The sequence below is a fragment of the Manacus vitellinus genome, unplaced genomic scaffold (assembly GCF_001715985.3).
Source record: "Manacus vitellinus isolate BGI_N305 unplaced genomic scaffold, ASM171598v3 scaffold_32_pilon, whole genome shotgun sequence".
Taxonomy (NCBI): domain Eukaryota; kingdom Metazoa; phylum Chordata; class Aves; order Passeriformes; family Pipridae; genus Manacus; species Manacus vitellinus.
The window spans coordinates 6,189,511-6,204,178 of record NW_021940460.1 but is presented as its reverse complement, the minus strand read 5'-3'; the positions used below and the strand labels follow the sequence as shown (position 1 = coordinate 6,204,178).

General features: G+C 39.9%; 1 protein-coding gene across 1 annotated transcript in view; it reads right to left on the bottom strand.

Moving 5' to 3' along the window:
* Positions 1–1,757: 1,757 nt before the first annotated feature.
* Positions 1,758–14,668, bottom strand: part of CRK (CRK proto-oncogene, adaptor protein) — a 22,823-nt gene continuing 9,912 nt past the window's right edge. Inside the window, exons 3-4 of the mRNA XM_029961269.1 lie at positions 10,944–11,479; positions 1,758–5,089 (exon numbers count right to left, since the gene is read on the bottom strand). Of these exons, the coding sequence (XP_029817129.1) occupies positions 4,952–5,089; positions 10,944–11,479 (674 nt within the window). The 3' untranslated portion in view covers positions 1,758–4,951. The remainder of the gene's footprint in view (positions 5,090–10,943; positions 11,480–14,668) is intronic.

Genomic DNA, 14,668 nt, shown 5'->3' with positions numbered 1-14,668 from the left:
GGGGCGAGGGCAGCCGATGGGTCCGAGGGGCTCGGCAGCTACCAGCTCGCTAGCTCTCCGGGCAAATATGGCGCGAACGCGCCTCCTCCCGCTGCAATCCGGGCACTCCCCGGCGGGCGCGCGCATAGCGCTCCGCCGCTGGCATGGCAACGGCGGCTCCCTGGCCACAACGGCGGAGGGCGGGAGAGGGCGGGAGAGGGATGAGGGAACCGATGAAGGCGGCCGGGAAGGCCGGACGGAGCCGCCGCTCCCACCGCCCGTGGTGGCGGGGCCGTGTCAAGACACGGCGCCGTGGTGTGGGACAGCGGAAGGGGGCAGCGGGCCGGCCGGCGGCCAGGCGGGGGATGCTCCAGGGGGGTGCCATTTCCCTCAGGGCGGGTCTTTCTCTCAGTGTTTCTGCTGCCCTCAAACGCCGACAATACAAATAGTACTACTCCTCTGTGTTACATATAGTATACTAAGCCAAAGACATCAGCATGTCTTCACCAAGATGAAAATTAGGTGTCAAGTCCAGAAAAAAAACACATGATTTTCAATTTATTGATATACTATCAGAAAAATGCTGACCCAAAAGGTCCCAGCACTGCACAGTCACCATCTCTTTGTGTAAATATACTAAAATATGTGAGACTTGCAAGTCACCTCTGCACTTCATAGATCTTTACCACAAAAGTCCTATTTTTTAGCAACTGGGGCTTAGTTTTGTAAGCAAGTTGTGCACAGTAAATTAGATTTGCACCAATCTAGGAACTTTTCTGTGATCCTCATGTTCAGCAAGCATCAAAGTTGTAGAGGTCAACAGTATAAATAAACCAGGACATATTCATTTGTCTAAAGTGAGGTGCATGCTTGATACATTTGCTGAATAATAGCATATTGTCCAAACGCTTTAAATACTTGTGAATGCACTCATTACAGATGGCATGCAAATATTTGGAAATTGGTCGGGGATTTAGCAAAGTATAAAGAATAAATAGTCTAATCCAGGGAAACACTCACAGCACTATTTGCTGATGCAATCCTTGCTTGTCCCTTGCACCCTCAACTTTCACATGAATTCATTCAGTCACTACTGTAGCCAAAAAGCATGGCTGGAAGGAGAGGGAAAGGAAAAGGAAAAGCAATAGGTTTCTAACCTCATTAAATGGCACTTTTGGATTGCAGATCTGCTGCAGCCAAGCTGTGTGAACACTGGAGCAAAGCTGGGGGGTTTTACCCAAGAAAATGTAAGTTTTTTTCCATCTGAAGGTGATAGAAGAATCTTTACTGTGTGGAGATACAATGGGAATCTTGCCATCAGGATTCTTATCCTTGGGGGCCGAAAGACCACCATCCCCTTGCAGTTTTTAAGGAATACAATGGCAAAAGTAGGTCTAAACAGCTTTTTACCTTCCCAAACATACACACCCCATCCAAAGAATCCCCAAACTATTTCCTGATACACCTGTGCAGGTAGAAGTGAAACCAATAGCTACAAAATCTCATATTAACATTCCTCACAAGTCCTCTTTTGCAATGACAATTCACTTTTCCCCAACCCCTTGACTAATCTGATTACAGAAAGCCACCTCATTTCAAAAAGCCATATTTTATTGGTTGATAAGTTATTTTAGTTACCTTGGTTTGTCTTACTTCTGCAGGTGTTATAATTGTCTTCATACAAATATGGCAAATTAAAAATGGCCACACCCACAGCTCTATTTTTAGATCACTGAATTCAAATATTACAACAACAACTGATTGAGAATGACACCGAGTCAAAGTTTTGGCTATACTTTTATTTACTTCACGTACTATGAACATATACATTACATGCTACAAAAAAAATAAAAAAAGACTTTAACTGTCAAGAAAGTGGATAGTGTTATAATACAATGGCACATGTTTCATATTTTTCTTCAAACTGGTTTGGTTAGAATCCTTCCCCAAAACCATTAACAAAAATGAAGTGTTTTACTCTTAAAATGATTAGAAATATTTTCATTATTAACAAATACAATTCAAACAGATTAACAAGATTTAACCAGGTCCAATATTAGTAAAAAGGCTGGGGTTTACCAAAATGAAATATATATTAAAAAAACCATAGCAGCCAGTTGTACTTTTTAGTGTGATATAATGTGTAAATGCACCAGAAGAACACAGTGTAATTGAGCATTCTGCTTTCACGGTGTATTTCTAGAAATGATTATTCTAGTTCTAACACCTGCCTATGCACAAGAGACCAAAAAACACAGCCAAGTAGAGACAAAAGATTGTGACCAACATTCTTAGCAATGATTTTTTTGCACGCATCGGGGAGAAGGGAAGGAACAAATAGAAGAGGATAAACAAAGGCCACAAAAGGATTTAATCTACATGTTCATGAACATAAGTTCTACCTATTTTCCTTTAAGAGCTTGACAAGTTGAAATGTCTACTTTGTCCAAATGCAAACATTTCTACCACCTATGAAACAAAACCACATTTTGGCTTAGAACTGAATAGTGGAAAACAGTTGCATTAACGTGTCAGTTGACTATGAAAAACTGCTTGACAAGAACTTGGGGTTCTAGTGCAACAGCGGCTATTAAGACTCCTCTAGTTTCTTTATTTTGCTGTTTCAAAGAGTAAAAATATTCACAATTTATACAGTCTTAATAAAACCACATCTACAAAGTTTGCAGGGTATTTGCTAGTTAATTCGACTCACGTCTTTCCTATTAAAAGGGCAATATTTGCATAATAAAACTACCAGAAAAATGTTCTTTCGGTATCTTAAAATTTAACTCCCGATTGGAAAGGTACAAATATATGGGCTTTCATTAACTGCAGTTGGGAAAAATACTTCAGAACAGTGTTTATTCTAAGAACACACCGTTCGTTATGTTTCTTTTGCAATACATGAAGAAAAATATAAGCAAATATGGGCGATTGAAAAACTCAATATTAAGCCTGTTATTCAGAGTGCAGCTATTGAACAAAAAAACCCTGTTACAGTAAATATCGAGGTCAGAGGAAAAATACAAATTAGCCTTAAAGAAACCGATGAGTTACAGAGTCTAAGAGTTAGTTTGTCAATTTTTTTCCCCTCAAAGTGAATTTTGTACTGAGCTAGAAGAGATCCCACAATCACTGGCACATCACCCTAACCAGAACAGCAATCCAAGCTAGGACAGGACTGCAATTCCTTTGTTTCCACTCCCACACCACTGTCCCAGCTGTCAGTTTTCTGACAATCCTCAGTAGTGCTCATGAGACTGGTGATGGACAGGTGTGATTAACACGTACATCGGCGTTAGTGCACAGAAGTCATGAGTGCCCATAACCTGAACATTAGTCAGACTTGCTGATGGATTAGTTCTGAAGTAAAACAACTAGTACTTAAATATAACAGAAATATTATAACTTCCAGCATGTTACAGAGTTCTGAGGTAAAGTGTTACCAGTATTGTTGTACAGGTCGGTGCAGTGCAGCAAAGGCCTTTGCAGCATGTGCGACCAACGAGCCACTCGAGTCACATGGTTTGTAGCAACCAAAACCAACATTTTCCGTTTGATACTATTTAGAAAAACTGTTCTGTACGGATTACACTGTAGTCATAAAGTTACAAAATTTAGTTTGGTCACTAGAGTGCTGTGCTTGGAAAACAACCCAGGGTACAGGCAAGGGATAGTTACTTCAGTGTTTAATTTCAGTTTACAAAACTTACTGAATCCATTCTGATTTATATTAGAGAAAACCAGATAATTAGAAGAACAGACTACAAAAACAACCACCAAGCAGTGCATAATACTGCCTATTCAATGCACTGATTTTCATTATGAGCTAGGAAGCCGTATTTACTCTATTATGCCTTTTGAGAATCAGTCCAGAAGCACACAATTATTTTCCATTAGTTTATTAAAAATAAAATCCTCATGAATTCACTATCAAATATTTTACAGATGGGAATCAAACCAGAAGAGTCCCCAGAGTAACTTTATAATAAAAGTAATATTTGGTTTGTCAGTTCACCATGTTTGACACCGATTTGTACTGTAACAGTATTGTACAACAGGAGTATCCAAGAATTCTAGAAACATTAAACTAGCCCTACATAATTTAACTTTACTGGAAAGCAGTGTCAATATTTTAGTATATTTAGTGAATCAAACACTGCTTTAAAGCTACGTATTAAAGTGCTACGCACGTATTTTTCAGCACTGATATGGACGTTTACACTTCTATAAGCCTTGTATTTGTGGATAAAGAGATATTTGTGTGTTAACAAAAACCTTAATTTAATATCAACTGCTATGTTTGAAGCATCAACAGTACTGATGAAATCAATCTAGTGTCCACAAACTTCTAGAATTCTGAGGTTGATTTGATCTGTCATTTACCATCAAAATGGTAAGAACGTGTAAATCACAAGGGCTGTCCCCAACAGCACTACATAAATCTGTACTGTGCATAGTTAACTGACCATGCAGAGTACTGTATAGCCTTTCTAGGACAGAGAATTCAGGATGGAAAAAAACATGGAGAAAGCTCCAGGATAAATTGGTAAAATTTCTATCTGTGTATTGAATTGTCTACGGTTGATGTTCATTGCCTGAGGAAGAAGCAACATAAGCAATGGGACCGGAGAGAGCTATAAATGTCATCTGAACATCTACAGTCCTGCTCTCCCCGGCTGCTGCTGCTGGCAAGGTCCAGTCTGCCGTGCACATGGACATAAGCAGGCATTACAACCTAGAATCGTGGACTAGTTCTGCCACTTGACACACGAGTTATCTACTGTCGTACCCTGAATTACATGACCCTTGATTAAGGAATGGTGGTGTTCAGTCCCAGGGGTTTGCAGGTTATCAGAATGCTTATCCAAGCAATTCCGCTTTCAATCGGTCGGAACAGAGTCTTGATGGCATCTGCAATAAAAACAAGTTGAGATTGTTCCCATCTGTAAGAGCAACTGTTGAGCCACACTCAGCTGAAGTCCTCGTCGGGATTCTGTTGATCCAGCAGACGGACGTGTGTGAATGGAAAGTGACCCCGTCTGCCATTACATTCTCCTTCCCACTGACCACTCATGTTAATCTTTGTGACCTTTACCAGCTCACCGACCTGCGGGGCAAGAAATAAATACGTGTTACCATCCACAAACACCGGGATGAGCCGCCAGCCCTCCCCGCTGGTGTGTCCCCCAAGTGTACCAGACACACGTCCATACAAAGCAGCCCTGACCGTTCCTGAGACACCAGCCTGTCCCCCACGTCATTCACTCCTGAAGAAAGTATAGAGAGAAAAAGGCATGCCTAGATCAGGTGAGAACTACCTGAAGAGCCAGTAATCCAACACCAATCCCTCAGAGCACTCTTGGCACCTGCCATCAGGTGCCATCCCAATAAATGTGCCTCGCTGGACCGACAGAGGCTCGCGCACTGCTAGTTCTCCACCGAGAACATCACCAAGGCAGGCAGGACAAAGTGAACACTAACCTGGAAGCTAAACAGCTCCTTGGTTTTGAAATTCCACTTCTCAAGTATTATTAAAAAGGCTCTGGATAAGTGGGGGATCTCTCTCCACAGACTATAAAACACTGAGAGAATGTGCAGGTGTCTAAGCAGCAGTGCCTTAAGGCTGCTCTGTTCTTACTCTGAGCGTCCTCAAACAGCCACTACCAGAGGCAAGGCCAGATGACATTTCAGTCTTGCCCACCACAGATTTCTCACAGAAATAAATCTCACTGAACCACAGAATAGTTTAGGCTGGAAAAGATCTTGAGGATCAGAGTCCAACCATTAACTCAGCACTGCCAAGTCCACCACTCACAGAAATATTAAAGAGAACTGATGCCCTCTCCCTCTTAGACCTGACTTTTTTTAGCTAGAAAAATAAAACAATGGTTGCTATGGACCAATGAAACTAGAACACATTGTTTCAAAGCATCTGATTTTAACAAAGTACACTACATAAAAGCCCAGCAATATATCTCCTGTTCTCATCTCCACCCTGATATTCTCGGCACCAATTCTGTCTCCCTCTGACAAAGGGTCAAACTGCACAGCAGTCAATTCCCCAAGGCAGTGCAGTCAGGTCTAGGTCTGATCAGTCCCCAACTCTGTTGCATCTTCAAGGGTACTTTAAACAGCACTTACACAAGCTAAGAAAGCAAAATTTACATTGTAAAGGCGCTGGTGAATTAATAAATGCAACCCTGAAAAGCTGTCTACCCGTTTCTACCCCTCTGTAGAATTTTATCAATAATCTTATTTACAAGTAAAAAACAATGGGTTTTAGAATTCTTTAGAGGGAGGATGCTTTCTGGGGACAGATATACGCTTATTTTCTTTCATGTATACTGTAAATAAACTCTGCAGGCAAGGCCAAAGGCCTCACTGCATTTAATCCAAAAATTCACTGAATATACAGTTACTGGTTTACACAGATGCTCATCACTGTGTTCCAAATCCATCCTAACTGAATCTCATTATTCTCACTTTCCAGGCAGCAAATGAAGAACAAGGAAAACAATTTAAGATGCTACCAATCTCCATTAACTTTACAGGTTTTAATCACTTACGATCTTTTGCCAGAACAGCTTTTAACAGTTCATAAATTCAAACCACTTCATGGACATTTAATTAAGCTCCCCATACCTCTCATGATTACTTATCTGGTAATGAGAGGCCCACTGGGACTCTCACTGTAGTTTTATTTTTTCCTTTTGTATCATTAGTATAGACATTTTAATGAATCATATTTTGAAGAAAATCCTCTTATGTATTTGCTACAGGCAAAAAGGAAGCCTTCCTCGACTACTGAATGCAAGTTTCAGCTCTTTAGGAATTTAATCATGCAGTTTGTATAATTCTACTACTGCTAATAACCACTGGGGGGTTGTACCAATAAAAATACTCTGCTGACCAAAACAATACATCAGCTCTAATTTAACAAGGGGGAGATTAAATGTGACAATACTAGAACCGGAAAATCTTATTTCCCAATCACAACCGTTACAAGAACAATGTCCCAGATAATTTTAAACTCTTCAGACCTGGCTATAATCTATGTATCAGCCTCCAACACAACAGTATTTAACCTCCAACCCACTAGGAAGGAAGAAACACAAGTTGCACTTAAGTTTGCTGTCTGCAAGGTATTTTTTTCAGACTGCTCTTATTGACTATCACACCCTAATTCATGTTCATACAGAGTTTATCTTGGACATCCTACAATCAACTCACCTGCAAAAGGTGAGTTCACCACTGCAATGGCAGTGAGTTATAATACAGGATGCTTGTGACACTCCCTCACTCCCAGAAGCATCCTGTAGCTGTTTTTTGGTTTTCAGGGGTGTTTCAGGGTCATTGCAGCCAAGGGACACCCATTTATGAATTCTCCTTACTTTAAGAAGCTACACATGAAATCTGCACTTCAGTGATCGTGAAAAGAAGAAAGACCTCTGAGATAAAATACTCCTTTTTTACCATTGCAGTAATGTCATTCAGCAACCACTCTGATACAAATTTTCATTCACATTTCATATATATATATATATATATATATATATATATATCTTCCCACTTCATTCTTTTATATATCTCTTTACACCTATCAAAGTAGGACTGACTTAAATGAGCATGGATCATTTCACAAATGCTGGCTTAATAAAATGACTCCATTAGTTCCTCAATAACTTACAGATCTTTCTAGATCTGCTTTGAAACTCTGCCTATTAAGCTACAGTTCAAACACTGTCCTGAAGACAATACAGAGAACTTTTCAAAAATTACCCATTATTACAAGTGCTGAAATTTTAAAACATTTAGATTAGAAGTGGATGTTCTCTTTGAATTCCCCTCACTTTTAACATTGACTTATGGTATCATTAGTCCATAGTGCATCATCCCACCAAGCACAGCACCTCAGGAACAACACTGTACCCTGCTAGAAAGTCAGGTTTGTCTCAGTCTTCATCAGAAGTTTTAAAACTAAATATACCCCATATGCTTCAAAGCAAAACTGAAGGTTCAAGTGAAGACTTCTGTATGCTGAGGTTTTATTCCAAGTACTCCTCTTTGGTGAGGTCAAGGTGGCAGAGTTCTGCTACTGTTACAAAGAAAAAAAATAAATCGATCGATCTCAGAGTCATTCACCAAACAGATCTTCCCTTTTTCTCCTCTATTTTCTCTTAAAATAGACTGACAACTCCTTGAATAGGTCCAGTTACATGCAAAATAAATGTTAACTTCTCCTGCTGAATCTTTTTTCCATAACACAGCACAGACTTTATTAGAACATTCCCTGCTCTGATCCTCCTCCCTTGAGCTCTTCAAAAGCATGTCAGTCTTAAAATAACAGAGCAGTACAGATATTCTGTTTGCAGTTTGGGCAAAAACTGTTTGATGTTAAGAATCTATTTTTCTAAGAGAAACAGTGGGATCCACCCCCACCCATGAATATTGCCAGATTTGAGGATAAGAGTTTTCATTTGGAAAGAATCCCACTTTCTGTATTTATAAAGAGGTCTGGGCAAAAATGGACTGATAAGATTTACATAATGCTTTCTACTAAGTTATCTAAGAAAGAGATCTCTAAATAAACAGGGAAGGAACACCATGAAGTGAAAGGGAACGTGAAAAAAAGGAGACAACAAGAAACAGCACTTTGATAGACAGGATGAAGAAAAACTTGGGAGAAAATGAAGTGCATATTGCTATTTTTTTCCCTGTACAGACATCGAAAGCAACTCAGTAACATTGTGATTGGAAGTGATAAAAGCTGCAAAGAAGCTCTGAAGGACACTAGAAGCAGTGATCAATGGTTCATGTTCTAAAACTAAATTTTCCCCGTTTATACAGAATAAAGAACCACCACTACTACTGCATTTCTTAAATGCAGAGGTGTAGCAAGACAGGAGTGCATCACCCTAATCAAGAAGTTCTACATTCAACTGATAAATATTTCAGTAAGTTTGTAAGGCCCACAAAGGCCAATGTTGTGCACCAGAAATCTTACACTGTCACAAAGATGAGTTGAGCTGACACTTCTCAGTTCCCCCCTCCCCAACACTTCAGCTGTCGAGGCTGTTACCATCAGTTAGTAAAAGATACTAATGGTGTAGGGTAGCTCAGAGCAGAGATACTCTCCACAACTACTCTTCCTAAAGCACAGCAACTTGATAGATCATGTGAGTTTTGGTGAAGAGGATTGAGCTAACACAAGATCAGCCACAGCACTCACAAGCTGTTCTTCAGCCTGTAAAGGATTTCCTTTCACTCTAAGTTGCTTATGATGGTCTGGATTTACCAGCATTTTCTCACTCTCCCTATTTCACTCCACCCTCCCAAACTCTGCACAGGGCAGTGTTGTGGGGTTCTGCTTTAAAGTGGGAAGTTGAGGCTTGAGAGAACATTAGTGGCACACTGATAAATAACAGCAAAATAATATTATAAAATTAATAGCAAAATCCAGAAAGAAACCCAAAAGGTTTTGATAAATATGCTACAACATAATATCCAGAGGCTCAAAAAATATGTAACATCTGGTAATTACATAGTCTGCAATGCCATTCAAGAATATTCCCAAGTTCCAGGAGGTGGCTGGGTGAAAAGAGTGAGAAAAACAGGGAAAGAGACAGTATTTTAGGCTGTAGTAAAGGATGAAGGATAAAAATCTTCACGTTTCCCTAAAATCTGATGAGTTGGCATAAATTTCTATCCATGCTTCTCAACCCAAAAATAGTCACATACTTAACAGAACGTATAGTAACTCAGAGTGCATTTACATTGCTCCCCCAGATAAATTTTTACCTACAATGGGGAAAAATTTCACATTTGCCAGGCTGCACATCAATTATCCATCTGTAGAATGTGCTGCATTTGCCAGTTCTGTACTACAGACACACACCTACAGCTGCCAAATCACTGGAGTCCTGAAGTGCCTTTTGTGCCATGCACAATTACACAAAGTATGTGAGAGTGAAGAGGAGATGCTCTGACTCAGCACAGAAACTGTTTTTTCCCAAGTACTTAAAATGTTATATAAACAGGAAGTCAATTAGGTATCAGGAAATTCCAGAGCCTCTGGCTCAAAGAAAGCCTAGATTAAAGGATACAATTTACATATCCTAAGGCAAAGGTCTGCCACTGGGAATACCTTAGTATCAATTTCCTCAAACTTAACTTGAGGGAGAACTATCTGATATGGAGAGATAGAGCACTCTAGTCATCTTTTAAGAGGAAAAAGAAAAATCAAAAAGGGCCTGTACAAGTACTTGGTCATGTCAGGAAGTGAATCAACCTGAGGGAAACTCCTTGCTTTATTACAACTCCTGCTCCATCAATCACTGCTTTATGCAAGACCTCCCTAATAAATTGTAATGTAAATTGTAAAACACTCCCGCTTCACAATCTAAACCCAAAGCAATCTGCTTGAGGTGAAGATATTACAATAAAACCCTGTGTGTGATCATCATCCTCTCAGCCTGGGTAACTTCAAAATGACTACCAATGTTTGCACTGATTGCTTTAAACTGCTGACAGACTGTGGGGGGGAACCCAACACAACATAAGCCAACAAACAACCCAGCACACCTTGTACACGTTGGTGAGGCACACGACAGCAAGCACAGACACACAACTCATGAACTGCTCCCTCTCCCTCCCCCCTAAAATAAACACTTGGGAAGTGAAAACATGGATGGGGAAACACTTGTGTTAGTGATGGCTGACAAAGACACAATACTGGTTCAGTAACCTAAACATGCTGTAATAATCAACAATAATCTAATCTACACGTGACTTAAATCACTCATTTAAAAAAAAAAAAAGCCTTTATCCATAACTTATTAATTATGATGTAAAACCAGTATTACAATGCTTTTCCCTTTCTTATTCCTACAAAACTATCAATGTGATTGAAAGGGAAATCCCTTGAACAGATCTCTTCCTTCTGAATTTTGCCCATTATGTACCTCCAAAGCCAAGGCTGTCTTGTCGTAGGCATTAGGGACTCGCTTCTGGATAACCCGGGCATAAATAGGGCCATTCTGAAGGTTAGGGAGCGGAGTGTTGATGCTGGGCTGGGCATAGGGCCCTGGCTCCGGCCCACCCAGTGGTTGTGGGTGGGAACTATCCTGGTTACCTCCAATCAGAGTAGGGACTGAAGCAGAGGAAGGTCTATACTTCTCGACGTAAGGAACAGGTATCATTCCCCTCTTCCCTTCGCTGTCTTCTGCATTCCACCACTGCTCTTCAGGCTTATCCCAGATTTTCAGTATGTCTCCTTTCTTAAATGGAAGATCTTCCTCATCATTTCCATTAAAGTCAAAGAGAGCTCGCACATACTCAGCCTCCTCCTGCCTGAGGATAACACCACTATTCTGCCTGGACCGGGAGACTGGTTCTATCAAGGTCGTAGTGTCCAAATAGTGTATTTTGTAGAATTCCAGTAAAGATGGCAAAGAATCAAACTCTTGGTCACCTATTCGAAATCTGGTGGGATTCGACCCTGAAAAAAGAAGGCAACATGTCAAAGAGAGCATACAACAGTTAAAACTGTAAATAAAACATCTGAGAAGACATTTACAGAGAAGTATTTCTACAGTGAACTTGCTATCTTTACATCAAATTCAGCTTTTAGAGTATTTTTAATCTAAGACAGCACTATCGTGATCGTGAGGATAGAGTTTTGTTCTAAAAGATTTTGTCAAAGAAGGAAAAGAGTAATTGTTTGGCACTGCCAAACTTCCTGAATTAGGACAAAAATATCTTTGTTTCTTTAAATGTTATATGGACCCAAGAGATGAAAGTGTTCAGTGTATCTTTCTCAGAAGCCTGTACCATTTTCAGCAACACATAATACCCTTTTTCCTGTTTTATACTCTAAATATAGGAAGTAAATGAAATTTTGGTACAATTTCAAGCAAATTATTTTTTTAAAACTCTCTTTTGCTGTTCAGATTTATTTTCAAAGGACAACAGTGCCATAATGGTTGTTTACCTGCTGTAATATACCTTGGGTTAAAGGCATGGACACTATGGAAAACTGCTTAGCACAGCAGCAAAAAAGTGATGGGAATGAGCAAATGAAGTTATTTTTCATTTTGATAAAAGGTACCATTAAAGAAAATTATCTATGTTTTATGCAATGCAAAGCAATAACATATATTTTCATAATAAGTATGACTCAGCCTTTTAATCTCAAGTCTTGTAGTTTCTTTGCCATGTTTGTCAGACAGAACCTAAGCTATAAATCCAAAACTCAAATACACTGAAATACAGATGATGTTCATATTCAAGCCATCAAAAGCACCAAAGTGCAGAGTATCCATTTCAATTTGCAATCAGTGTGCTGTACTTTTTTTTCCATTTTATGTTCTTCTGGGGAAAAAAACACACACATGATGTTCTATTTCCACCATACCCTGTGCAATCAGTTATGGGAAGGATCGTGGAAGGCTGGGGGAGGGTAGAGGAGATGAAAAGATTTATGCTTTAATGAGTAACTCTTTTAGCAAGAAAGAGATGCTTACTTTGCAAGTCTGTTTTCTCTGCAGGGAATATCTAACAGTTCCGAGACTTAGCTCTGGAGTACAAAGCAAACAGAATCCTTCAAACTGTCACTGATCCAAACCCCCCTTCAAAGTAGCACTGTCAGCATGGAAAGCTGACATTACAACAAGTTCTTTCAAGAGAGCAAAAAGGGGTTCTAACAGAGAAAAGGGCAGATTCAATAAGATCAACATAGACAAACACCCGATAAATAAGTTTTGAAGTATCCTGAAGGAACATAAACATTAGTGAAGCTGGTTACAGGAAACTCAAAGCAGCAGAACTAAAGCCATCGGAAAATGCACATTTGCATGCATTAACAGCCCTGAAAGGCTTTCAAAAGAAATGAATACAAACACAGGGAGCCAAAAACCAAAAGCAATACCCTCAAAAAAATTGTGAAAAACGAAACACAAACTGGCATCACCGAGAGATAAGGAAGTTAATGTAATTATCAGTATGGAATATGAACCCAGCATGGGAAGAGAAATAAGATTCCATCTTATTCTCCCAAATTGTAACGCTGAGAAGTTACAAAACTCCCTCAACTTTTGTTGCTGAGATGTAACTTACAGCTCTAGACTTTGCCAGAACTCTGGAATTTCATCCCAGTGGCCTCACAGGAGATGACTTCTGGCTGGACAGGCAGCATCCCTACACCACTTCCAAACAGCTGAGGTTCACTCCATCAGGGTAGGATGTGATCTGGGAATGCTGCACTTCCCCTAGCTTTGGAAGCAGGAAACCAAGCTTGTAACTAGTGGTAAAGACATCAAGTTTCAGACCTGCCTGGTGACAGAAACATGAGCATGTATCTCCTACTACTTTAGTTGTGAACCTTTAAGGATCAAGGCTTGTGGGACACTTAGGTTAAAAGAAAAAGTCGTAGAAACTTTAAGACCAGGGCAGCAAAGCACTTTGAAGTCATAGGGAAAAGACTGAATCTCAGGGAAGTTCACTGACATGGAACTTACTTCACATGACAATAATACAGAACCTGTAACTCTAATTTACTTTTGTAAAAGCTGCTACAAGCTGACTCAGTCAGGAGGCTGAGCTCTGTCTCCAGCAACAAAAGTATTCCAAGAAAATCTTACAAGTCATAGGGAATGAGCAGCTCATCAGTAACATTCATCAGCCTTGTCAGCACCAACAATCATCACCAGGATGAAAAAGGTATTTTGGAGTGTCTTTTTTTTCCTTTGGAACAGGTTCACCCTTTTGAATTAATGCACAACAGCCTGAAGTAGCTGCCAAATGTACCTGAATACAAGTTGGACTTTAAGAAGGAAAGTCCACTGGAACATTATGTACAGGGAAGGAGCGACTGAAATCAGTGTACTGTATCCTGGAAAATCATACTCTAAAAGGCATTTGGCACAACTGAAGAACAGCCAGAGAACACAGACACTCCAAATTCAAGGATCAGAAAGACAAATGCACTCCTTGAAGGGACAAAGAGACAAGCATCAGAAAGGAGAGACTCTATCTTCACAAAGAGCGCTGCCAGAATACCACGTGCACTTCTGATGCTTTTGTATTAAAAAAAGTAAGGCAGCTACAAAAGGCTGGAAAGATCTCTTTGCAACAAGAAATCTACAGGCTTGATCCAAAGTAATTAACAAAGAACACAAAGGCAGCAATCTCATAATTGTCTGGAGAACTTAAACAGAAGACCTCTAAAATTCAGCTACCAGAGGCATAAAAAGGACAAAATAGTTCCAGGTCACAGTTGGTAAAATTGCAGGTTGGAAATAAAATACAAATCCACCTTGCCAAGGAAGTGGTAAACTTCCCATCAGTTCTTTTGTGGATACTCTTGTTCAGCTACAAGGTAATGAGCTAAATGATGCTCACGTGTAACAGAAATAATTCTACTCACTAAGGCTTCCAAGTTCTGTCATTTCCTGGTATAATGAAATTCAAAGATTAACAGATTTCAGGCTCAGAGAAATTCTTCAGCTTCTTGGCTGAACTGCAACACTGCTCATATCTGTAGGCCCATGGAATAATTAAGGCAAGATCTAACACAAGAAAGTTACAGCAACAAGGCAAGTGTTTTTTTGAGAATCAGAGCAGTTTTCCTTCGTGATCCTGGGAGACAGTCTTCTTGAAGGCACAAATATGAGCAGCACATTGTCCCCAT